The following is a 26,822-nucleotide window of genomic DNA, read 5'->3' on the forward strand; positions in this document are numbered from 1 at the left end:
GAAATCAGATCCCCGCCGTAATATTATCAATCATCGTTATCTTATGCGACATATACCTAAGTAAACCACCACACGACTTTATCCTCACATCAACAGGTGCGCACGTACAAATTTCGGTAATATTCGGGTCGAGTATAGATCTGGAGCTCCGGGACCTCGATCGGGCTTAACAGGCTTTGAGGGGCTTCCCGCAGAGGCAGTCGTTGTACTTGAACGACGAGGCTTCGAGGTGGTCGAACGGCGGCCCGCCTGGGATCCGCCCGCATAAGTGGTTGTGGCTCAAGTCCATGTGCCCGATGAACGACGCGGATGATAAGGACCTCGGGATCGGGCCGTGGAGGCCGTTGTACGACAGGTCGAGCGTGGTGAAGTAGGACCTCGGCCCGAAGACGTCCGGGATCGTGCCTTGGAGCGCGTTCCTGCTGAGATTTAGGTTGCTCACCGCGGAGTTGATCAGAGTTTGGGGGATTGGGCCCGAGATCTTGTTCGAGTCGAGGTTCAGCGTGGCGAGGACCGCCATCTTGCCGAGAGAAGCTGGGATCGGACCTGATAGATGGTTATAAGAAAGGTCCAAGTCCGCCAACCGGTATATATCTGAAACCGAGTCGGGTACGGACCCGGTGATCTGGTTCCCGCTTAGCAAAGCCCGGCTCAACATCCTCAGCTTCCCGAAATCCTGGGGCAATGGACCCGAAATCCGGTTGTTCCTCATGTCCAAGTGCATCAAGCTCGAGAGATTTGTCAATGACCGTGGGATCTCACCCGTGATAAGGTTGTCCGCGACGTTGAGCACCGTTAGTCGGTGGAGCTTCCCGATGTTCGCCGGGATCTCGCCGGAGAGGCGGTTCCCTATCAAGTCAAGGACCCGGAGGAAGGGAATCGTGGTGATGCAGCTTGGGATCTCGCCAGTGATGCCCTTCCAGTCCGCAACCGTGAGGCTGGTGAGGCCCTTGAGCCTGCATATCGCCGGGGAGATGGTGCCTGTCATGTAGCCAGGCCGCTTTGCCCGCTCGAAGATTGGGTCCTCCGACTCGCCGCGGAGGTTGATGTCGGCAACCCTGCGGGTCTCGGCATCGCAGCTGACGCCATACCAGTTGCGGCAGCAGTCAGCGCCAGTCCAGGAGTCGAAGATGCCCAAGTAGGGCTCATGGAGGGCGGCTCTGAAGGCGAGGAGGGCTGCACGGTCCGACGGCTGGTAGGAGTCGACGGTGGACGCTGAGGCAAGAAGTAGCAGCGCGACGCAGAACAAGGTGAAGTCCATCGTCTTCCGTCGCGTGCGTGGACGTTGCTAGGATTCCTCTCTTCTAGCGTTATGGAACAAGACTATGTTCTTCGGTAGAGAGAGAGAGAGAGAGAGTTTACAGAGAGAAGAGAAGATGCATGCATGAAACGATAAGAGGGAGGCGAGGGTTTTATAGAAGGGGACGAGGGTAAGAGTCAAATCATTTTCTTGCGAAGTATTCAACCGGTCGTCGCATATGATCATGTCGGGGAGGTTCACGTTATATCATTATCTCTCTCTCTCTCTCTCTCTCTCTCTCTCATCTGACATGTTACGAGAATTATTGAATTGGTTTCGAGTTCGAAAAATTCTGTATCAAAGAAACTTACGCGAGGATGGTGAGATAGATGGGTTTAAAATAATTAACTTGCTTGTGATATCCAAATAACAAACAAAAAAATAGACTCAGATCTCTTATATAGATCGTCCAATGATTACGGCGTTCGTTGAGTCGTTGTTGCCGCCTCCGCCACCGATCACTGCACCGACGTCGGCATGGCGCTCTTCGTGTCACCGAGCACCACAATGGTTTTGTACATCCGACGAACTCCGTCACGGCAGACCCACCCATGGTCAGTACTAATTGTGCTCGAATCTAACTCGACTCCGGCTGAGCTCGTGTGTTTAGAGGGGGAGAGCGGAAGTGCGACGCGGCAGTGGTGTAGGGGAGGCGCGCGGCTATGGATCTACGCCGGCGGCGATCGCAGACGGAGTGATTATATTATGTACAGTAGTATGGATCAATTCATGGAACTTATAAGGTGTTTCTTGAATTTTTAGGTCCTAAGCCACTATTTCTGCACTCCTGAATTATTTATAATAAAAAATATTGATGCAAATTGAAAGAAAATAAAAATAAAAAGACATTGACGGCATCCAATCAGCGCGTTCAGAATTTAGCATAGTAGATATTTAAGAGGGCCAGAGCTTTTGAAATTATTTGGAGATTATGGTTTGAGAGTTTGTTCTTTTTAGGCTCCGTTTGTTTGGCGAAAAAAAATTTTAAAAATATTTTCTCCAATTTCTAGCGTTTGGGATGCGGAAAATATGTGGTCAAGGAAAAAAAATTTCAGTCAACGAAAAATTTTATAATGTTTTTCAGTCGACGGAAAATTTCCTTCTAAAATTAAGAAAAACGATTTCCATTTTTGAGAAAGGGAAATCATTTTCCCCTCTATCTTAGGCTTATCGCGCATGCAACTTTCTGAAATAGAGAAAATCTTCCTCTCTCTCTCTCTTCCTCCATCCCCGTTCTCTCTCCTCGTGAATTCCGATTGCTATTCTAATAATAGTTCGATAAGCAGCTTAATCAGACCATCGCGTCGATCGATAAAAGAAAAGTGTCGCTTCCAGTAAACCCTAGCAGGAACGAAGGCCGTACTAAAGAACAGATCGGAGGATGGAGAAAGAGTAATCGCAAGCTTCGATGGTGAGGTCGAGAAACGACCGTGAGACGGAGGCGTTGGGTTGGGCGAGAGTCGGCTGTTGAATCCCCCATAGCTGTATCATCTCCGCCCCCGCCGCCTCCTCTCCTTTCTCGTCGCAACCTTCGCCACCACCGACAACCTCGTCTTCCCTCCGTACGAACTCAGTCCCACCACCATTTCGCCGCCGTTGTGTTGTTCGAGCTCCTCCACACGCACTTCGCCCGCATCCACGAGCTCGCCAGATCTGGCGAGGCCAAGGCTCGCCTTATTGCCTCGAGCTTGCCTGCCGGTGGCAAGGCTCAGCGGCCGATCGCCTTGGCCACTCGCCAGCCGAAGAAGTAAGGAAAAGAAAAAAAAAAAATTAAAGAGAAAAAAGATTAAAAATTTTATTTTTCTAAAAAAAATTATTAAAAGAGGTATGCAGTAAAAATTGATTTTCTTTGCCAAATGGCGGGAAATATTTTCTGATTCGTTTTTAGATTTCAGCCAAATACTGAAAAATATCGTCATTTTTTCTGGAAAACAGCTTAAATGCTACATTTTTCACGATATAAATGGAGCATGTTGCACTTCATTTTCTAGTAGTCAACTTTAGTTCCTTCTTTATTCATAAGTGTAGTTACATAAATTAAACCACGTAAATTTTCTTATGAATTTTTCTCGTTCAAAGCAATTGTAGGGTTGAATGGACAAGGCATATCACGTTGCATGACTACAAAAAAAAAAAAAAAAAAAAAAGGAAATTTTTTCAAAAAGTCTTAAACTTATTGCACTTTTGTCTATTTAATCCTTGCCAATTAAATCCAAAAAAATTTCATGTTTCGCCAATTAAGTCCATACAAACAAATTTCTCCTAAAATCATTGTTTACATGGCACAACCGATACTTTCATAATATTTTAATATTTTTTAATTAATTAATTGTTTCTTAATGTGGTCGATCGGCTTCGCTCGCGATGGCCTCGCTATTGCCCGGATCTAGGCAAGATCGCTTCACCCGCGTACGCAATGGCCTTATCAGCCACTTTGAGAAAAAAAAAATAAGGAAAAAGAAAATAAAAATAATAAATTATTTTTAAAAAAAATTTAAAAATTATTAGAATATGTCCATATCAAGATCGACCATGCATCGTGGGATGGTTGACGTATGCAAATGCACTTTATTTGCAAAATTCAAAATATTTAGGACTTAATTGATGAAATCAAAAGATTTAGAACTCTTAATTGATAACATCAAAAGATTTAGAACTAAATCGACACAAATACAATAAATTTATTACTTTCGCAACAATTTTTCCCAAAAATCTGCATGCGTCATGTAATATGGTCCCGCAAAGGCACTTTATTTGCAACTGCGTGGAAGCCTCATGTCCCCTACATAGTTCACTTTTATAGGAGACCTAGAGAGTAATACCTATGAACCTATGAGGCTTACTATTCCAACAATACACAAATAATGTCCCTCAAGAATCTCTCAAAAAGAACAAAAAACGATCTTAAAAGGAAAATTCGTTCAATTGGAGACCTAACTTTGTTAGGTGTACAATGATATGAGTGGGAATAGATGTTTTCGTGTGGTCCGAGCAATTCCATTTTCCTATTGCTTTATTTTGCCTACTTTTTTTACATTATTTGGAGCGACACAATATCGAATAAAACAACTAATGTTTGACTCTAAGATGGAAAAGAGTGGGCTGCTTAAATGTTTCAAGTGCACTTTAGACATGACCCAACTTTTATTTACATTTGTTGTCTCACAACTGTAATTTGTTATAAAATAGGGATTTGAGCACGGTCTATGTGCTTGGAATAAGACGGAGTCCACATACTAATGATGTGAAAAATCGGGGGTTAATTTTGTTTATCAAATTTCACCACGATATTTTGTTAAAAGACCCATTATTTATATTGAAAATACCAAAAAAATAGGAGAACTACACTAGAAGTGCTAAAAGTTATGTATGACGTTCACTTTAATGCCCAAAATTTTCACAAATCACTTAACTGTTGATTTTTTTTTTGTTTGAAAAAGATGACTTAAGTATCAACTCTGATCTGTTTGGTCGAAAATCCGATGTGATATTTTTTTTATTTATATTTAAAGCTAACATGGCTCGTTGGAGGTCCAGTTAGCAATCAAAAAAAGTAAAAGTTCAAAGAAAATATAACATACAAAATTAATAAGATTAAAATAATAAAAAATTTAAAAATAAGCTAAAAAAACCAATAGACGGCGCCCCACCATCATGGCAATGGCCGGTGAGAATCGCCGAGCCCCTGTTGTCCTCACCTCCGCCGTCGCCCCACCATTGCTGAAAATGGCCGGTGAGGGTGGGGGATAGCCAGCCGGGTTGCCGAACCTCTCGCTGGGGCTCGATGACCGTCACCAACCATTGTCATCGATGGTGGGGCAGCGAGGGCTATGCAAGCCCTCACTACCTATGCAATCTTTCTTCTCCTTTTTCAAAAAAAAGATTCTTAAGTTTTTTCAAATTTAATTTAATTTTTAAAATTCTTAGCTTGTTTTTAATTTTAAAAATCCACGTGGACTGCATTTTTCAAAAATTTTGTTACGTCAAATTAAAAAATAAATTATAAATGTCACATAATCATTTTGGCCGGAATATCTCTTTGGAGGCATTTAAGTGATTATTTTTTTCTCCGATTTGGCATTTAAGTGATCCGGCGAAAACTTTTGGCAAGCATCGTACCCAACTTTGACACTTCTAATGTACTTCTCCCCTCAAAAAAGTGACATCGTATCTCGACACCAAGTATCCCGCGCGCTTGCATGAACACGCCGCCTTACACGCAGGCACATATAGAGGACTCCTCTATTAGTTCCAAGTGTAATTCTTACTTTAAAAAATAGGATTATAAACTAAGCATGATAACTTTGGCAGCAAAAAAAAAAAAAAACATGATTAATTGAATTACCCAATCAGTCCTTAATTTATTATATTGATGTCAATTCAATCTGAATTTTTTAATTTTTCCAATTTAGTAATAAATTTTTGCATGACATTGCGGTCCAATCATAGCCACGTTGACCGTGTTACATACACTCCTATATTGTAATCCTTCATGTGGCGATCTACTCACCACCGATCGCCCTACATGACACACCATCACGTCAGCGATTTTACGTAGAAATAGGCGGAAATGACCACATTGAAATTTCGCGCAAAAATTTAAGACTTAATTGGCCAAATTAAAAAATTCAAGATCGAATTGACATCCATATAATAAATTTATTCTCGATCGGATAATTTCTCCACGTGATAAATAATTCTTTAGATAACCAAATCAAAGCTCCAAAAAGCTATCGAAGTGATCGAATTGTCCCTACCGGTGACCTGAGCCCCCGCCTCGAAAGTCGAGAGCCACCAATTTCTGCTTGTTTGGTAAGCGGTCTATCACTATAATAAATGCAATTGGATTCAGTCCAAAGATCTGTAGACATCATATAATCGAGCATCTCGATTAGGTCCGTTTGTTTTTGGGTTGAACGAAAAACGTTCGTGCGGCAATTTCTTCGTTTCATTGTTTTCTCTCTTTCCCCCCACATGGTTTCGAGACGCTGATTTTCGCTTCGAAACACATTGAAACAACCCCGTTTTTCCGAAATTATAAAGGCGACAATTTACGACATTTCAAAATATCCGGGCTTATCCAATCCGTCTTTGTAGTCCTTGGTCGTTTTTCATATGCGGCTTGAAGTTGATATTGGCCCTAATCCAATTTGCACGCGATCACGGTACGTCGGATATATGGAATATGGTTAATGATTATTATTTGAGTTATGTATGGGAGCAATCAAACTCAGTCAAAGTACTAACAACAGAAAAAAAAAATATGGACTTCCGTGAATTAATCCTCGGGATTAAGATAGAGATAATAGTTCAAAGCTAGCTTGACTTGGTTGACTGAAACCAAAGTGCAGAAAACCAAGCATAGAGACCACAACCTCAACCACACAGCTGTTCTTGTTTCTTTGCTTGTAAGGTAAGTCTTAAATGTGGCATGCTCTGTCTTTTCCTCATAGTTAGGCCAATTTTTTTTTTTAAAAAAAAACTAGCATTAAAGTGGTTATATATGCCTCTTCATAAGTATGATTAGTTTTTTTTTTTTTTGTCTCTCCTATATCTAACTCTTCTCTTTTTTATTTTTGCTCTACGCAGGACCTCATCCCCCCAGTCTCTTTACTAGCTTGGCTGCATGCATATTGGCACATATAATTAGCTTTCAAATCATGATATTTTTAGGCAGTAATGTTGCCGAAAATTTATTATGTTATGAACCCAATAAGGGATTCTGTAGGCAAAATGCATTATACAAATCACAAACTAGCAAAATTGTGTGTATTGAAAATTTGCAAAAGGTTTTAACGAACAAGGATAATCGTGATTTGGATTATTCTAGGAAATCGATTTAGATTATTCCTTGATGAGAATGGTCACCTAAAATTAGATTAAAGTGCTGGTAAAAGAAATTGGAATCTAGTTGTAAGTTATTTAGTGGTTAATGTGATGGCTTTGTTCGAATTTGTCCATTATTTAGTAAAATATCACAATTGTTGTTTTTTTCCTTGTAAACATTGGGTAATTTGTGAAAAAAAAAAATTAGGCGAAAGTTTGAGACTATAGGTTTCTTTGATGTTTGCTTAAGTATAAATGTTAATCACGTCATACACACTACATGCATGCCCAATTCGAGTTGAATTTCGATGATTTTTACCAAGAAAAATTGGATATTATTAATTTCAAAGGTTAAAAATAGTCACTGCGATAAACTAAAGTGAACATCCGAGAAAAGTACATCAAAAGTGCTAAAAGTTGTGTACGGTACTCACTTTAGTACCAAAAGTTTGGAAACAATTACTTAAGTGCCAAAATCGGAGAAAAACGATCATTTAAATTTCGGTCAAACCGATTACGTGACTTTATAATTAAATTTTTAATCTGGCATGTCAAATTTTTTTAAAACCTCAGTCCATGTGGACTTCCACATGGATCTCTAGAATTAAATTTGAGAATAAGCTGAAAAAAGGGAGAGAGGGCTGCACAAGCGGCGAGGGTTGTGCAAGTCCTCGTCGCCTTTTAAATATTTTTTTAACTTTTAACTTTTTTTTTAATTGTTGAGTGGACCTCCAGTGAGCCGTATGGGCTTCAAATATTAATAAAAAATGTGACATTGGATTTTCGGCCAAGCATATCGGAGTTGACACTTAAGTGATCATTTTTTTTTAAAAATTAGCATTAAGTGATCGTTTCGAAATTTTTTGTACTAAAGTGAGCGTGATACATAACTTTTGACGTTTCTAGTATACTTCTCCCTAAACATCCATTCCTCAAGCAGACAGACCGCTTTTTTCACGTGCAAGGAGTAGAAAAATTTATTAAATCGCCAATAATTTCGGGGCTAATTAATTGACCAGTTTGGGTATCATCTGGTGGAGCTAATGCTCGTGACAGGTGACCCTATTACCAAAGGCTCAATTGAGAGCATGTTCCTTTCATGTGACCATGCATTAGGTTACATGACAAATTACATTATCCAAAGACAACTTTTTGCTAATTATGTATTCGAGACGTGCTTAAGGTATAATTATGCAAGTAATTATACGTCTGTTTTGCTTCATAGTTGCATTTAGTGTAAAATGCAAATTCAAAAGAATTAAATAGAAGGGAGCGTCGATAGTAAATTCGAAATCTTTCAGATATTTTTCTTGTCAATATCATGAAAAAGGAGAAATTTCTACGTTTAGTAGCCGATTGTGTCGGCTTAGTGATTAGGAGAGAGGTTTGGGTTTTTGTGGATTAGGTGGGCGGTATAGGTTCGATTCGCACATCAACCGCTGCAAACAATTTCTTGTTCGGTTCAGCCGCTAGGGTTTTGGTTGCGTCTCACCCGACTTATGCGGTCCGTTTTCAGCGACACGAGTCTAAATATGAATTATATAGAGAAAACCTCAACACGAAACGCCTAACTTTTTAAAATCAATAAGAATTGATACGTTCTCGTCGTAAATCAATCAGTCGGCGTGTAGGATGTTTTAAGAAATTAAGACGTTTTAAGCCGACGCCGATTGGCACGAATTACAGACACGATTACGATACCCCGATCCTAAATATCGGACTTGAAAAAACGGACGGCATCAACAGTTTGTAGGAGTAACTCTACAACTACAAGTTCGATAAGAAGTGGCCCAAGCCCATGCAAATGTGACTGGTTTGATCCATTGTGAACATTTTCTAATCTATCTTTTTATTGTTGCTTCTGGACCATGTTCTCTCTTTGTAGGCCCATGAAAGATCGGGTTTATTTTATTAGCTTAATTTCATATCAACAGGTAATTATTGGTGAGTAATTGACTCGCGAAACAGGATCAAGGGACTAATGATTTCGACTATGTGGATTAAATTCTGGTCATAACTCAACTCAAATTGCAACGATATGTTCTTGCTCATTCAATTCGCATGTTTCGACCAAAAGAAAAAAGAAAATGAAAAACTCAGCATGCGACATATATTGACTAAAATTTTCAGATCTTATGCGTGTGTAAAAGTAGTTTTTTTTTTTTTTTTTTTTGTCAGGAGGTACATAACTTCAAAACAAAGATGCAAATTCCACAAACCAAGTAAAATAGATAAATCTGAAAAGTAAATTAATTTGGTATAGCATGCATAAATTCATTCATTTCATTAATAGGATTTGTTATAGCATCAAAGCCTAAACGACGGTTGATCACCCAAACTCGCATCTTCATTAGTGATGAGTACACTCCGAAAAATCCCTCTCTAATAGCTAAAGTTTTGCCAAAAAATGGTCAGCCTTTATGTTGGGCGTCCCAGCAGCATCACCGTACAGACCACAAGCAACGCCAATACATTGAAAGAGCATATAAAATGCCTTGTAAATCCCAGAATTATATCTACAATCGGGATAAAAAAGCATCCAAATCAAGATCTAGTTCTGGATCGGGAGAAAAGTACATAAGTTGATAATAATAAGATGATTATTGAAACTTAACTTTACAATGAGCTGCGATGATAGGGTGTTTAATGTGCCGCAAATGAAGCATATTGATCCAATAGCCCGTCAATCAAAATTACCAAAGAGATACATATCTTTTTTGCAAGTGAAAAATCGTTGACGTGGCGGTCCATTCATTGTCAGCCCACGTCAGCAATTTAGATACAAATTGGCCGAAAGGACTACATCGTAATTTCATGCAGAGGCTCAAGACTAAATTCGCAAAATTGAAAAGTTCAAGACGAAGTCGCCATCCATACAATAAATTTCGGAATAATTATATAATTTCTCCCTCAATTGAATACTCATGGAGCAGGGCGAACAAAAATTGATTAATTCATATCACAATATATTTTAAGTTTCGTATGGTTATGAATGTCACGCGTCACATAATGGCTTGGTAAACTAACCTTTCGATGAAGGATTACGTTATCTTAGTGTGTCGGAATCACAATTAAGCACGGCTTAATTAAATGCTCAGCCTCCTCTCAACGAGGTTTAATTTTGTCGTTTAGGTAAATTCGATTACCGAAGTCAAAGGTGTCGATCTCCAAATTAATCAAAGCCGAGGCACGAATCACTTCTTCGCGACCTCATAGGTCGCAAGAAGCTGATTATAATAGCCAGCGAGTGGCTGGCTTTAGCTTCTTCTTTCTTATTCCAACTGCAAACCATTTCAGCCTCAAGCAAATTGGAATCACAACATAATTAGATTATCATAATTATTCTTTTTTCCCCTTAATCTTTGGAACGTTCATTTATTTTTTTCCAATATTTCTTGCTAGTAAAAGTATGAATTTACACATTTATAGTCTTAGTCACATCTCCCTCTAACAAAACATATGTGACGTGCTGGAAATATGAAAAAAAAAAAATGCGTGACCAACTGAGGAGAGTACTTTATCTATATAAGCTTTCATTGCGATTTCGTAACTCAGCTTAATTTTGGATAATTGATTGACCCGGACAAATTTTCGTCATGCATGGAAACGAAAATCTTCACAAATTGGTTTATGTCTTCTCTGAGTCAAGATCAAGAGAAATCTTGATGTGCCCATGATGGTATTGAATTAGAATTCGTCATTTGATTTTGTAAAGCCGAAATGTTCGAAATATTTCATATGAGAAGGAGAAAAAAGGGAAAAAAAAAAAGAGAGAGAAAATTCTGGTTTGAGGATGATATTTTCTCCTAATGTAAAACGGTTGTCAATTTTGTTCGTTCTTATTAAAATTAAGTCGTTTGATTTACGAAATAACAAAAGTTAAAATACCAAAGTTTTTTTTTTTTATCGAAAAAATATCGGAGTTAAGAAAATAGCTAGGCATATGTTCATCCCCACAATAAGTGAGGATTTAGAATCATTTTTTTTGGAAGTGAACATGTTAAGAATAACAAGTACTCACCTTCTTTTTAGCAATTTTAAACTCTTAGCGAATCGATGCGTACTCGGCTCTTACTTGCATCATATAATTAAGTGAGATTCAATTGGCGACTTTTTCTAATAGTTTAAACTTGCAAAGGAAATTTTTTTTTTATACTCAACTTACCACATAATTATGTCATAATTCGAGTTTAGCTTACCTAAAAATTCTATTAGTCGTGTCAACGAATGTCCATGAACGCTCATTAAGCTAAAGTTCGAATTTTTAAGATGTTGATTGTATGCATTCCTATAAAACTTAAAGATCTGAGGAATAACAATCTCTTCATTCATTGATAGAATTTAAGTATTTATCAACGCGGGCAAAGGAAAAAGCTAACATTGGCCTCGAGAGTTTACTTAAAATAGGGTGCGAGGCATTTTTAGAGTTTACTTTAGTCAGACAGAGACGCTGTCGGACACAAATCGGTGCACATGGGTTACTGCACAGAACGAGTAAAAAAAGAAGAAGAAGAAAGATCTGCAAGATTCGTATCTCCTGAAATCTAGGAAGGCCCCCGTCTTTCATCTTTTCATTAGTTACATTGTCAATTAAATAAGAAGACACATGTAATATCACACTCCACCTTATTCCCTAAAAAACCTTTGAATTTAAAATCGCTCCCGAATCTACCTAAAACTTTTTTTTTTAATCTCAAATAAAACCCACGACTTTAGGCCCGATCCGAAATCTGCCCTGACATTTTTTGTCTCGAAAAAAAAAATCCTAAACTTTATGTACAATCTTAAATCTACCCCGGATTTTACTTTGTCTAGAAAAATCTCAAATGTTTAATGTATTCTCAAATCTACTGTGCAATCCAATCCCAACTTGACGTGACATTTTCTTGTCAATAAAAAAATCACATTAGCAAAGTAATGGGTGATAGGTACAGACGGACATGACATTTCGACGTGGATAACAAATTCACCCCAAGTAAAGAAATTCATCAAAATGAAATCGTTTTAGGACATGAAAATTAGGGACGACTACCGATGATTTTTGAATAGAGGACTAATGGGGCATATTTGAGATTAGAGTAAAAGTTTTAGATTTTTTTTCTTAGATAAAAGAAAATTAGGGTAGATTTGAGGCTAGACATGAAGTTTAGGGTTTTTTTTTTTCTGAGACAAAAGAAGTTCGAGACAGATTCGGATTGAACCTAAAGTTGGGATTTTTTCTTAAACAAAAAATGTTCGGGATAGATTTAGGACTTGCGCTAAAGTTGGATTAGGCCCACCTAGGGGCAGGAGTCCGAGTAAATAGGGGGTCATGTGAATCCGTAATTTAAACATTAATGGATATCTTAATTCATTGGACCCAAAGAAAGGGACGTTTATTCCAATTATGGCCGTTTTAGCTTTCAAATGAAGTCAGAGATCAAATCATGAAGCCACTCAATCGACAATAATTACATTGGAAGACATTACTTTCGTCAAAAGATGACGTTTCGATGCTTTCGGACGACACTTGTTATCCACACGATCAGCCCGCTGCACCAAACGCTTCTCACGTGGTCGACTCCTTAATGTTAGCTATAATTCCTAGTTGACCTTTATATTTTCCTAAGGACATTGAAAAAACATATGTGGAGAAAGAATAGAATTCTAGGGTCTCATAGTCGCCAATGAGTCTTGTTAACCGCTATTTTCGGGGGCATCCATCGAGTATACTTAGCGAGAAATTTCGTGGATTACCGCGGTCTCGATTTATAGGTCTTCTTCATTCTCTTGCTCGACGAGTTTGTTGATGTCACGCGTCGGTAGTTATCGATGCGAGTTAACCATGGTGGTATGCGAGTATGTTGCAAAGCCAGTGCTATCGAGGTTGTAGAGCAATCATTAGGGCGGGAGAGCTCGAGCTATCCCCGGTTCCCGAAGGATTTATAGGTTGGCAAAAAAGGGAAAGAGCGCCGTTGGACAATCGAGGTGAAAGTGGACCGACCCCTGAAACTATGCATTTTGATACAATGGATTGGATTAGCATAGAAACGTTATGATGTAATTACGATGTTAAGCATGCAAGAGTGAGAGCCCTACCGGCTAGGACATGTGATTCTTTTGGGGAAGCTAAGGTCATGCTAACACCAATAGACAAAAAAACGCGAGATTTCACGTGGAATAAGCCAATGTTAACAATATCTCTCCAAAGAAAAAGAGCATAGTCCCTCTAAGGATAAAATCGCGAGTCTTACTCTTTGTTGCTTTGTGTATAATAAAAATATTGTTTGTTTATTTGTTTTTTCAAAACGTTATAAACAATGTTTTATTTAGATTTTTCTTTTGGATTGCATCGATTCATTTTCCGAAGCAAACAAAACCTTAGTACGAACACAATAATTCATACATGTTAGGCCCAAGCTGTCACCTTGACTTTTCCAAATTATTATGTCCTATTTTCTTAGACATGAGTTCTAAATATATTAAAAATTTGTAGATTTCGAGATTGGTCGTGGTCTTTCCACTCTAAAAACAACAAAATGCACGTGAACAGAGGCTTTGCATTTGACACTTTGAGAACGTAGGCCAATACTCATACAAATAGCGAAAGGTAGATGTAGAAGTAAAGTACTCTACGTTTCTTACTTTTGTAAGTTAACTTTTTGAAGGTCTGGTCAGATCAAGTAACATTACCACATCAAAAATCAAAAGTTTTTTTTTTTTGTCTGTTCTTATTCTATTCTATTTTACAAGCCACTGTGTATAAAAAACAAAAGAGCCTGTAGCCCCCTCGTTATCCATTGACGAGAACTCTCACATCTAATCAAGCGAGTGTTGAAGATGATCGTTCCGGTTCTTGTCACGGACACATGACCGATCATCTAATACTAATGATCTTGTAGCGTGGCCCGGCATGCGGCTCTCGACTAATACCTTCTCACTAAGTAGCAGCCGGAATAACAGAGAGCCGAAAAATGTCGAGAGGGGAAATTTTGGCTCGGACTCGGTATGTGGAGAATTGATGGTATCATAACTGCTTTTTCTTCGGACGAAGAAGGCAGCGCTTGCGATGCGTTCGATCCGTTGGCCCCAGGGTCACCCAATTTCCCATTTAAAGGGGGGCGTGGAATCCATTACCGGAGCTTTCACTTGCCCACCATTGAAAACCTACTAAAGTTCTAAAAGGAGTTGTTATCTTGATGAACCAAACTCTCACCATGAAAACTGAGGCACTTGGTGCAATGAGGAGCAAGTGCTTGGGGGTCACTCTGGCTCCCACTGTTCCTTTCTCTGTGCTGAAAATGCAAATAAAAAGAGAAGGTCCCCCCTTTTCTTAATTGACAAAAAAAGAAATGGAAAAGGACAATCATTTGGAGTTTCTAGTCTCATCTTCTCTCTCTCTTCACCCATGGCATCAACCACACACCACACCACTCCCAGCATCAACTGTGCCCAGAGAGAGAGAGAGAGAGAGAGAGAGAGGGAGAGAGAGTTTAGTCAGAGATTCACTGGTCTCTGTTTCCCTGTTTCTTGGTTGCTGTTGTCACCAGATTGAAACCCCATTTCAGTTACAAGAACCCTGCCTTCTTCCAATCGTGGTGGTTTGGAGCTCATTCTTGGAACCAAGAATGGTAAGGAAAAACCTGGGTTGCTGTCGGATTTGGCTGATCTGTGTGTGTGTGTGTGTCTCTCTCTGTTCACATGAAGAAGAGCAGAATTGGATGTCTGGTCTCTCTCTAGTTGTCGTTTGCTTGTGTTCCTGATCTCCCCGAGGAGACGCCTCCTTTTCGGTGCTTTAAGTCAGAACAAGCAGAGATCTTTTTCTGGCTCTGACTTTTTGGTAACTTGTCCGCTCGGGAAGCTCCTCTTCTCAAGGCTCTCTCACATTTTATCAACCATTTGGAAGGTCGAAACTCCTAGCTCATATTTCAAGAACCCGCCATGGAATCGGATCTTCAACAGCAGCCCGGTATCTTCTCCTCCAATTATCAACCCCAGCAGCACAACAACCAACCCGGCAACAACTCGGGGTTGTCCCGATTCCGATCCGCCCCGAGTTCATACTTCAAGAACTTACTGGACAGCTGCGAGGATTTCCTCAACAGGCCTTCGAGCCCCGAGACGGAGCAAATTTTCGCGCACCTCATGTCCTCCTCCGCCTCGGGCGGCGGCGGAGGCGGAAACGTTTTTGGGTCGATGAAGACCGAGGCAGACGTTCTTCAGCAAGAACAGAGCAACTTCTCCTCTGCTGCTGCTTCGCAAAACTTCTATCAGGGGTCGTCTCAACTGCAAAACCAGAGCATGGAATACAAGGTGGTGGGCTCGATGGGTATGGATCGATCGCCGTCCATGAAAACGGGGAGCAATAACTCTTCGAATCTCATCAGGCAAAGCAGTTCACCTGCCGGATTGTTCTCCAACATAAACATCGACGGTACACGAAATCTCTCTCTGCCTCTATGTTTTATTTTCTTCAGTTCTGTCATTTTATTCGTGGGATTCCTCTGTAGAAGATGAAGAGAAGCGAGGAAGTTCCAATTTTTTGGGGGGTTTTTGCAGTGCAAGTTGACATATATTATTCGAATCCTTGTTTTATTTTTGGGTCCTTCCTCGTACTTTAATTTTTCTATTGCTCTTCCAGAACCCCCGTAAGTACATCAATCATTCGAAATGGAACAACTTGGAACTCGAAAAAGTCCTAAAAAAGAAGAAAGAAAGAAAGGCAAAGTCTTGCCAGCTCTTAATCAAATCCGTTGAAAGAGATGTTTGGAAGCTTCTGTTGTCCTTGATTTTGATCTCAACGAACTGAATGGAATGATTTATGTGCGCGATCGATTTGAGAACAAACCTATGCGAATGGCAGGGTATTCTGCTTCGAGACGCGTAGAGGATTTCGTCAGCCGCGGCACTGCAGGAGAATCATCCTTCTCTCCGGCAAGCCGGCTTGGCAACCACGTCAACTTCTCATCCAGGCCGCCCCCTTCCTCGTCCGGAAAGGTGAGCCCGGTTGCTGATATGGGAAAGAAGAGCATGGATATCAATAGCCCTGAAGGGGGCGATTTCGGCGATGGCCATGGCAACAACTACATCACGGGTTTCCCCATCGGCTCATGGGATGACCCGGTGGGTCTTTCGGACAATTTCGCCAGCAGAGATGAGGATGAAAAGGGATTTTTGGGTTTAGATTCATCAGAAACCGAGGTGTTAGGTGCTTTTGATTCTTATTTGTTGTTTGCACTAAGGCCAGTTTATCTGATGAATGAACAAGTGTGGAATCTGTTCTTTTTTATCAGGAAGGGAAAGGCAGAGTTCCAGGTCTTTTAGCTCGCCACTTGAGTTTGCCGTTGAAAAGTTCCGCGGACATTGACAAGCTTTTGCAGCTCCAAGATTCTGTACCGTGTAAAATTCGCGCCAAGAGGGGTTGCGCTACTCATCCTCGCAGTATCGCGGAGAGGGTAAGTTCAATCAATCTTTTCTCGTGCTACTCGAGTTTCTTCATCTATGTTTCGTTGAGGGTAAGTACCTTTTTCAATGCGAACAGGTGAGAAGAACCAAAATCAGCGAAAGAATAAGGAGACTACAGGATCTTGTTCCGAACATGGACAAGGTACGGCTTTCGAATTCCTGGATATGAAACTGAGATGTGAAATTGAGTTTCGGGTTGTTGTTTTCGGCAGCAAACAAACACGGCAGACATGTTGGACCTGGCCGTTGAGTACATCAAGGACCTTCAAGAACAGGTTAAGGTAAGGCATAAACCAGAAATTTCGACTTGAAATTCACGAAACCCTCTGCAGAAAAAGAAGTCCGTGCGCTACGTACACAACGTTTTCATGATTTGTCCTCCTTGCTTTTTCTTTTTTTGTGTGTTAAGATGCTCTTGGACGATCGCGCAAAGTGCACTTGTTCAAGCAAGCAACAGCTATAGCACAAAAAGGAAGGCCAAGAAGTCACTTGCGTACAGAACCACATCGCATTTGGAGAGGGAGTGTTGAGTAGTGATGGACAAGAAGAGATGTCTCTGTCCATTGTAAAAGAAGCTAAAGCCAGAACAATGTGTTGTTTTGTTCCTTGCTCTGCATAGACTGAACCTCTTTGGTGCCCACTGTCAGTCCCCACACTGTTAAAAGGAAGAAGTTCAAATCAGTGTTTTTAGCCATAAATTCTGCAGCACTTACTGTGTAACGTTGGCTGCCAAGTTCAGCTAATTGTGGAAACATCTATGTATTGTGAGGGCAAGAAAGAGAGAGACATTGGTATGAATGGTGGAGCCATTAAATGGGATGGGGAAACAGCTGGGGGGCTACCCTTTTGTTGGGTGGATCATAATTGAAGGCAGGTGAGCGAGTGAAGCAGATCAAGGATTCTGCAGAAAGTCAATCTCCCTGTTGCATGATGCTTCAATAGGATGGTCAGTTTGTGGTTGGTCTCTCTTCTTTTTTTCATTTCTTTCCCAATTTGGGAACCAAAAGCAAATTCTCTGTGTTGTCATTGTCCTATTTTGTGCATCTTTCATCTCTCTTTTGGCTCATGATTGTGTCCTTTTCCTCTCTCTCTCTCTCTCTCTCTCTCTATCTCTCCATGTTCTTTTGCTTCTAAAGGTGGGAAAGATGAAAAAGTGGGCGGTGGAGTTTGTCCCGTGATGGGGTTAATGCTTTGATCGGGAAACTCCAAACCTCTGAATGTCAACGACTTTAATAGGTGCCCCGTTGGGAAAGATCTCCAATATGGTTTTTGTATATGGCTTTTTGTTGGGTCACAATAGGGTTTACATAATTCATTCACGATGTCATGAGCCACGACCCTTGTTGAGATTCGATCATCGTGCTGCTGCGGCAGCGTACGGGATGCTCTTGACTTTATTGTCGTTCGGCTTGATATGAAACTCTTTAGATCGGAACAGATGAATCCTAACGTACAGAATCGTATACTGTTCGCGCCGTTTGTTCTCTTAACGCGCATAGGCTTGCTCTCTTTTCTCTTCCTCTTTTTCTTTCGGAGCAACAAGGGCTGATTTGATTTTCAAGAGAGAATGACTCTGAATTTGTGTCCCACAAGTGTTGGGAGGCATTAAATGAGGACCCCACTTCATTCATATAAGGGTGCCAAAATTCAACCGAAAAATTGAACTGAACCACTAACATAACCGAACTGATCCAAACTAAAAATTCGTGATTTTGGTTCAATTTTTTTTTTCGGTTCGATTCATTGAAAAATAACTGTTCTTTTCTGTTTTTTTGGTTCAATTCATTTTGATTTGATTCGGTTAACCGAATTGAACTCAAAATCTCTTTTTATTTTTTTATTTTTTCTTTCTTTCTTTTGCTTTTTCCTTTTTTGATGGCGGAAGGCCGATGGAGCTGCAGGCCGATGGCCGCTAGTTGTCAACTAATGGTCGTAATATTCGATGAGTTTTAAGTTGTGGTCAGCCACCTTTGTAGCTCGTGTACAATTGTGATCTTTTCGTAGCAAGCAACTCTCATATTATAAGACCCCCCTTTTCTTTCCCCTCTGCCCCTACGGTTTCCCTTCCTCCCAAAGCTGCCGACCATCCCCACTTCTGCTGCAACTATCTGAGGATGAGGCCTCTCTCTCCTCTCCATCTCTTTTTATCTTTCCCTTTCTTTTTGATATCCTCGTCTTTTTTAAGATTTCTTCGTAGATTTCGGAATCGATCCCGTCGATTTCTTCTACGTAAAGAACTTTATCCGGTGAGCTCAAAAGTTCGAAGCGTGAGGATCCCGACGAATATGCTCGCTCGCTCCGGCTCTAGTGTTTGCTTCATATAGTCAATCTCATCTCATCTACTACTTCATCGGTTGGCTTATCTGAAAGTAATTTTGTGATTAGTCGACATCTTCTTTACTGGTCTTTTTTTCCGATCTAGAGTCAGATTTAGATTTGGGTACTCTTATATTCTAATTTGAAAATATATCGAGGATTTACAATGCTTTTTATGTATTTCAACATGTTGGGGTTGCTATCTTTTAACTTGTTGTGGTTGTTGTTATCTCAATATGATGATGACGGTGCTGGGGACGCCGAATCTAGGTATGCGCTACCGCCTTTTACAGGCTGGATCAAGTTGATTTATCTTTTAGATTTACTTGTTTTGTTTGATTTGCCTCTTTATCTTGAAGTTATGTACTTCTTTTTAAGTGAAATGAAAATTTTTCTTGCGACAAAAAAACAAAACTCTTTTTATAAAGCTCTTTCTTTACCGAGGGAAAGAGTAGCTCCTCTTGTTAAAGTCAAGCCCTAAACTAAAGACCAATTCACAGCTTATAAACCACCCAACACAGACTTATGTTGGCTATTCGAATTTTCTAAAAAGAGCCCAAAATCATGGGAAATGCATAGATCATTTCCTTCACGAGTACGTTCACCTACTCCTCCAAATACGGATACCAATTCATACGGAATTTATTATTATTGTTATTAGTACTATTATTAATTTTATTTTTCTTAGCGGCGTAATTATTTTTTTAATCTCAATATAGTGTTTGGGATTCTTTGAGCAACCGACTAATCCCCATCGAGTGCAGTTATCTCTCGGCATCATACATGTCGGATTATTATACCCGAGAAACACATATCCATGCTACTAGGTGTGGCCCCAGCAAAATGCTCGAGTGTGGTGATCCAAATTCACACCTTGAGCGGGAAGGACGAACATGCTTGCCAGCCGAAAACACGAGACAAAAATAATAAGACATCACCCTGATTCATATATTGAGCATAGACTACGAAATCAGGAGCCGTATCAGTATATTGATGTTTTGAACATAAAGACATGTTGTCTCCTGGATTGGTCCTAAGAGAACGACAAACGTAAGATCGGGACGGAGATTCATGCCATGAATGTTCAAGTTAAATCAAGTCGACCTTCTCGGTTCGACTTTCGTAGCCCATGATCTCTTACCTTGCCATCGAATCCTAAAGCCAAATGAGCTCGATGCACGACTCACCCAAATGCGAGTGTCAGACCTTGATTTCGATCTTTCTCTCTATATATAATCATTTAGGCTGTGGTTAGTCGTCCGGATTTCTAGTTAGAATAAGATTGGATATGAAATCTAGAGATTTTGCCATATCCTATCAAGTATTTGGTGAATCGCGGTAATAGAGCCGCATATGTTCATATCATATCATGTTCATTATTTGATATTTACAACATATCAATGTAAATGAATATAAAAATATACAAACGAAAACTGTAAGAATATTTCATAATGCATTGCCGGATCCGGTAAGAGAAAGAAAATATAACCATTCATCTTTGTAACTATGAAAAGTTTTGCATCTCTTGCTATATTTGTTAAACTTCAACACGAAACACAAAGTTACAAAGGAGAAGGAGGTTTGACTCTTTTTGAGGTTTGACTCTTTTTCTACATTTCTTAGACTTTAGATGTGAACTGCAAAGCTAAGAAAGAAAAGAAGTTTCAACTCTTTCGCTGTTTTTGTAGACTTTGATAGTGAACTGAAAAATTACAAAGTAGTCATGAAACTTCCACATGAACTAAAGATATAGATGAGAAGGAAATGGATATGCGATTTATTTTTAGGAATGTCATTGCCCCTCATTCTTCAAGAATTAGAAAAATCATTTTCAAGTTTGAATATATTCACTTAAAATCTGGGTTCTTCTACTCCATTTTTACTTATTTTTTAATTATAAATCCCTTTTTATCATTATTTTAATTCCCTTTCATCATTTATTAATAATTTTTTCATTAAATAATAACCTACACTATTATACTTAAAATATTTAATGATATAGATACTAGGATATATATGTATGTATATACATATATATGTATATATATATCTATATATAGACACACACATACAAAATACGTATTATAAGAAGAAAGAAATTAGATTTTTACTAGATAAAAATGAAAATTAGTTTTTTTTTTATTTTGAGTTTTCTTTTTAACATTAGAATTCAAATATATTAAAATATAATAATTATTTTAATTTTATTATATAAGAAGTTTGTTATTCGGAAAAATAGTTATTATACCATGAACAAAAGAAATCCTATCGACCTTTATATCTCACTATATCCTATCATGAGCAGGAACCAACACATGATAAAATTTATCTTATCCCGACTTTTATCCTGATCGCCAAACGTAGCCTTACTCTCTCTATATATATAATCACTTATAAAAAGAGATAATTAGCCAATCTTGCGAACGTGGGCCTAACGTTTGGGCCAGAATGTTAAATTGGGCGGCCCAATTAGCATGCAACATATTCCGGCCCCTTTATACTGTGGAGTGGACTCCACGAAAAGTTCAAACCACAAACCGAATCTCTTGAAAACTCGTGGGGCCCAAATCACGACAAACAAAGTGGGGAAAAAGCTTTAGTTACAAACGCACTTCTAACACTGGTTTCACTTTTGCACAAAAAGGGAGGGATTAAAATGAGCAAATCCACGATAATTTGAAACAATACTTACTCTATAACTTCTCATGCGATCTTAGTTTGTACATATGGCATGCTATAATTTTATGGGGAAAAGGGGATATGAGTCTTCTCCTTGCCCCCTTTTTTTTTTTTGGGTCGATGCGGAGATTAAGAAATTGGAGAGCTAACTCGATGTTCAGTACGTGATATTCTTGAATTAGCTCATTCGATGTATTGTTTGCTTTGGCTCATTTGATATCGCGACTCACGATTTTGTCTTTTCACTTAGAAAGTCGCACATCTCTTGTAGCACTCTCATCCGAACACGCTTAACTTGGAATTCCAATACTAAGCGTTGTTGTTATGAAAAAAATATCTTCTTTTGAGTTAATTCCAATGTCGCATATATATTCCAAAAACACTCTCCTCTATTTAGTGTGCAATTTGATTCATTCCTGCTTTTTCATTCTAGAAGTTGGCTACGAGTTGCTCAGTGCTATTGGTCCCGACAAACACCCACATTCTCATCGAATCGGGTCATCATAGGCCCACCATATTTCATGTGGCTTGTCCTTGAACCACACGCCTATTGGAGGGGGTCCTACTTTGATACCATATTGTAACACACTATAGTTTAACTCACTAGAGGTGTTGTCTGCTTTGGCCATCCTAATTTATTATACAAAGTCTCACAATTTTGTCTTTTAGTTTATAAGCAAACACTTTCTTAGAAGGTTATCGATTTTGGTAGTACTGTCAACTGAGCACTTTAAATTTCGAGGTCCCAACGCTAAGCATTATTGTTATGTCAAAAGAAGCCTTTTGTAAGTTAATTTCATTTTTACATATATATCCTAGAAACCCCCCTCCCTCTCTATCACTTCGATACATAGTTCGATTCATTCTTGCCACTTCGCCATTCTAAAAATCTACCAAGAGTTACTCTTTACGCAGACCTTCTAGCCCTAGAAAACACTCCCTGCTCTTGTTGGACAGGGTCTTTTACATAATATGCTTGGGCACGTGCTTTAAATTTGAATTTTTTTAAGCCTCAATGAGTTATTCAAATTGCAAGTATATTCGTCTTCACTGTTCAACATATGCCTTTTTTTTTTTAATCCGGTTTTATTCTATTATATTCTATTATACAAGTCACACTGTGTGCGCTATGTGCCTTGTGCAAGTTACAAAACCTGTTCAAAATATGTAATTGAATCACTATTTTTGTGCATTCTCTTGGAGCCTCCCAATGAGGTGGGATCTCAAAATGGATAGTTTTTTTTACTCCTAGAGAGAGAGAGAGAGAGAGAGAGAGAGAGAGAGAGAGAGAGAGAGAGAGGCCACGATGATGACTTAGATGCTTGTCGGAGGCTTCGATTAGTTATTTAAGCATGCGAAAGCTCGATCTCTTAATTGACTCATGTTCTGATTGGCCCATTTCAGATCATTGATCAACCAAAAAGCAACAATACTCAATCTCGAAGAGCACCTTTATTTCACATCTGTCGAACTTATTCCTGACCTATGTAGAATCGACAGGGTTTTGTCTTAGATGGTAAAGAGACTTTTGCTTCTATCCTTGTGGTTTTAGGTTCGAATCTTGGCAGTAAACACTGCATGAACAAAATCTCGAATGCATCAGGCCGATGTGGAGGAGTGCATCCCGGGAAGACAGACCGATTCAGGCCGGTGGAACTGGCCCGCCCGCCGCCGGCCATACAGACCTAGCAAAGGAAGGGCGAAAAGGACTATCCATGAAAGACAAGGGGGAACTCTAGGTAAATTTAGGCTGCTAAGTGCCATATTATCTGCAATCTCCCTTCTTCTACTTTGGGAGGCAACTTGATCAAGACGTGAGCAGCCACAGTTGACCCGTTGAAGAAAAGAGTTTGTGCAAAGTCTTGAAACATGTTGATCATGTCTACTAGTTTGTCTAGAATGGAATACACAAACCTTCCCATGTGGCTTGACTTGGAATATTTGTGTCCAAACCAAGAAAATTAATATGGCTTGTCACGTTCCATCCTTGACAAGAATAATATCCTCTCAACCAAAAAAAAAAAAAAAACAGAACAAAAACAGAAAGAAAGGAAGGAAAAAAATCAAATGATGATCCTTCATACCAAATTGGCTTCTAGAAACATTGTTTGAGAGCACCATATGTTGACTATGCCAAGTCAAGTAAAATGAAGGCTAAGTTAGGAGGAATAAAATCTACATTATATATATATATATATATATGAAGAAATCAAACTGTAAATGATTTTTAATATGCTAAAACGAACGCCGATGTTGAGGCAATCGCATCTTGAGAAGACAATGGATAACTCCTACAACACGTCTTTTATAATTTTATTTGGGATTTAGTAATATATCCTTATCGATTTATATTGTTCAATAATTCTATGATAAATTCTGCCTTCAAATTAAACATATCTTCGCCGACAAACAATCCGATTTCATTTCCTCAAATAACATGATACCCACCTTTGATCAACCCTCATTCTATTCTTCTCCATTTTTACAGCCTCTTCCCCCTCATTCTAATCGTTTTAGGAAATAAATCTAGATTGAAAAGTATGCGAGAGGCTTAAAGGGGTTTCAAGAAAACTCCAATGTGTAGCCGCATGATTCTATACAATAACACACGTTCTCGATCCGATATCGACCTAAGATAGCAAAGTGACAAACCATCAAACATCAAATAAGAATTGGTAATTTCGACAAAATTCTTTTGGAGTGCAATATACGATGAGAAATTTAATCAAATGAACGGCATGAAATCTTATCCTATCAAATTCGAAAATGAAACGAAGTAATTCCAAATCGAGATCCAATCCATGAAGTCCACCTTGGCATTCTTCCTCAGCAAGTCGGGGACCATTCCTGGGATTTATGAAGATTCATTGGATTTGACCCCTGATTTTTTTTCCAAAAAATTTCCTCAATCCTCATCATCCCCTCCTTGACTTTCCCTCACCCCCACAACATATATTAACCCCCCCTCCAATCAATCGAAAGAAAAAGGAAAAGGAAATATAATATTACACATTGTAATGGGCAAACGAGACAAGAAATCAGTCTCTTCAATCTCCATCCCTTGAATCCATTCTCTGAAAGAGCTCTCTCTCTTACAAAAGCATTGACTTGACTTACTTATAAGATATTTGGGCTTTTGGACAGCCGGCTCGAGATAATTTTGATTCGAATGCGACGGATCTCGAATACGCATTCTAACTCGACGTAATTTCGAGAGGTCGAGAAATCAAGTGAGCAGATCGATTCATGCGTATCGGTGTCAACTAAACTAAATAAAGGATTTCGAAAATCTAAATAATCGCATTATTCGAAGGGTCTTGTTAGCAATATCTGTTTTGGACAATATAATCATATGCAGTAACCGGATTCCAATTATGTATAAGGCAACATATTCTAAGGTCTTGTTAGCAATGACTCCATTTATTTGGCGGAAGATAAATGGTTTGGACAACTTTTTTTAGAATTCGATGGTTGTTTTATTTGAAATAATTAGTGATTAAAAAATATTATATTTAAATATTTTTTTACGGACGACGAATCTTTTTTTTTTATTTAGGAAAATGCATTATCAATATTTTTTAAGGAGAATTTTTAATTTTTTTAATTTTTTAATTTGATTTGATTCTATTTTATCCTTTTTTAATTTATTTTCCTGGGAATTTAAGGAGTGACCTGAGAGTTCCTATATGAGAAAGAAAAGGCTTTGGACATATGGAGTTTTCTCTCTCTACTGTGCTGACTTGAGAGAGAGAGAGAGAGAGAGAGAAAGCAGCTCCTCTCACTCTCTTCCAAACTGTAAAGAATACACAACTCGCTCCTCCTCCTCCTCTTCTTCTTCTTCTTCTTCTTCTCGCCTCTACTTCAATCTCTTTCTCTCTCTCCTCTTCTCTCTAGAAGCATACGTGCATGTCTCGCTCCTCTAGTCCCAAGGCCAAAACAAAAAAGTATATTCATTGAGGTTGAGGTTGAGGTTCAGTTCCATCCTATTCACTCTCTCCCTCTCTCTCCAGAAACTTGACACCAAAGGCCATGAATTGATATAGAGAGAGAAAGAGAGAGATGACAAAAATGGATCGAGGGGGCCAATCAGCAGCATCCTCATCGCCGCCGCCGCCGCCGGACTCGCCGTCGTCGAGAGGCCTGGCCAGCGTGCTGTCGATCGAGTGCCTGAAGGGTAGCTCGAAGGGGGACGAGTGGACCGGCGACATGCTCCAGACCGGCGACATCGTGGAGGAGCTCCGGATCGGGTCCTCGGTGCTGATCCGGTCGCCGTTCAAGAACGGGAGGAGCGGCGTCCAGAAGGTGCTCCACGCCTCCTTCAAGAGCAAGGACACCTTCATCCTCGTCCGGGTCAGGCGCGGCCTGGACGAGTTCGCCGAGCTTCAGGCCTGCATCGTACCCAACGAGCCCGCCGGCAAGAAGCAGTACATGCTGCGGTCGATCGAGGACCCCAACTACGCCGTCGGGTTCTGCGACCGCAGCGAGGCCGAGTGCCTCCACTTGCAAGGTCCGTTGTTCTCTTCGTCTTCGTCTTCATCTTCGTCATCGTCGTCGTCGTCTTCCTGCGCGCTCCACGTTTTCGCTTTGACTTTTCCTTCATCGTTCCTTGCACGTGGAACGACTTCGCGTGATTGACCGCACGCGTGGGGCCTCTCTGTCTCCCTCCCCATGCGCGTGGTATGAGAATTAGATTCTGCTTACAAAAATTAATCCGGGAAATGCCAACTGTATTCCTCATTGATTATTCAATTGCTCTTAATCATTTTTACTTTGAAACTTGATTTGCTGATCATTCTTGACCACGTTGGTGGTTGTGGTCAACGCATATGATTCAGTGGTTAGAACTTTGTGATGAGAAACGAAGCCATGGCTGAGCAATGAAGCCTTTACCGGAGACCATGGAACAGACCCTTTTCATCCAACATGGTTGTCCTCGTCTCTCTCAAATTGATACGAAGAAAAGAAGAACTTTTACATTCGGGAGTTCATTTTGGTCATGGTACTAGGAAATGGAATCCTAGGATGGTAACTTAAATTTCTGCCAAGCGTACTACTGCTATTCTTGGTTAGGCGGGACCAAAGTTAGATAGGCCCTGATCTAGGAATGAAAGTCATCAGATGATGTCCATGATTGGTAATAGCCGGCCACGTGATTAGTATTAGTTAACTGTTGTGTGTGCTGTGGTCTTGGCCACTTTAGTGCTTGATGAGATCTAGAAAGTTTTGAGTCAGGTTCGATATAAATGAAACCAACTCC

General features: G+C 39.7%; 3 protein-coding genes across 6 annotated transcripts in view; 2 read left to right on the forward strand and 1 right to left on the reverse strand.

Annotated features, from left to right (window-relative positions):
* LOC115738274 (DNA damage-repair/toleration protein DRT100-like) lies at nt 1-25,332 on the reverse strand. Its single transcript, XM_030670860.2, has 2 exons — nt 25,309-25,332; nt 1-1,318 (listed from the first exon to the last, which is right to left on the reverse strand). The coding sequence occupies exon 2, from the start codon at nt 1,259-1,261 to the stop codon at nt 167-169; it is 1,095 nt and encodes a 364-aa protein (XP_030526720.1). The 5' UTR covers nt 1,262-1,318; nt 25,309-25,332; the 3' UTR covers nt 1-166.
* On the forward strand, nt 14,467-17,234 carry LOC115738273 (transcription factor bHLH122-like). Of its 2 annotated transcripts, none has more exons than XM_048284640.1 (7): nt 14,467-14,736; nt 14,963-15,539; nt 15,969-16,306; nt 16,399-16,560; nt 16,647-16,712; nt 16,780-16,851; nt 16,980-17,234. In XM_048284640.1, the coding sequence occupies exons 2-7, from the start codon at nt 15,047-15,049 to the stop codon at nt 17,031-17,033; spliced, it is 1,185 nt and encodes a 394-aa protein (XP_048140597.1). In that variant the 5' UTR covers nt 14,467-14,736; nt 14,963-15,046; the 3' UTR covers nt 17,034-17,234. The 2 variants fall into 2 exon arrangements, with proteins under 2 accessions (XP_048140597.1, XP_030526719.1); XM_030670859.2 differs by having other exon boundaries at nt 14,471-14,736; nt 16,783-16,851.
* The window catches only part of LOC115738285, a 7,420-nt gene continuing 3,434 nt past the window's right edge, over nt 22,837-26,822 (forward strand). The window contains exons 1-2 of one of the 3 annotated variants that reach the window (XM_048284636.1): nt 22,837-22,865; nt 25,619-26,072. In XM_048284636.1, coding sequence (XP_048140593.1) covers nt 25,625-26,072 — 448 coding nt within the window. In that variant the 5' untranslated portion in view covers nt 22,837-22,865; nt 25,619-25,624. Of the gene's footprint in view, nt 22,866-25,314; nt 25,332-25,426; nt 26,073-26,822 lie in introns of those variants that run through there. The other 2 variants (XM_048284638.1, XM_048284637.1) reach the window with 2 other exon arrangements.

Source organism: Rhodamnia argentea, chromosome 8 (assembly GCF_020921035.1).
Source record: "Rhodamnia argentea isolate NSW1041297 chromosome 8, ASM2092103v1, whole genome shotgun sequence".
In the NCBI taxonomy this organism is placed as follows: domain Eukaryota; kingdom Viridiplantae; phylum Streptophyta; class Magnoliopsida; order Myrtales; family Myrtaceae; genus Rhodamnia; species Rhodamnia argentea.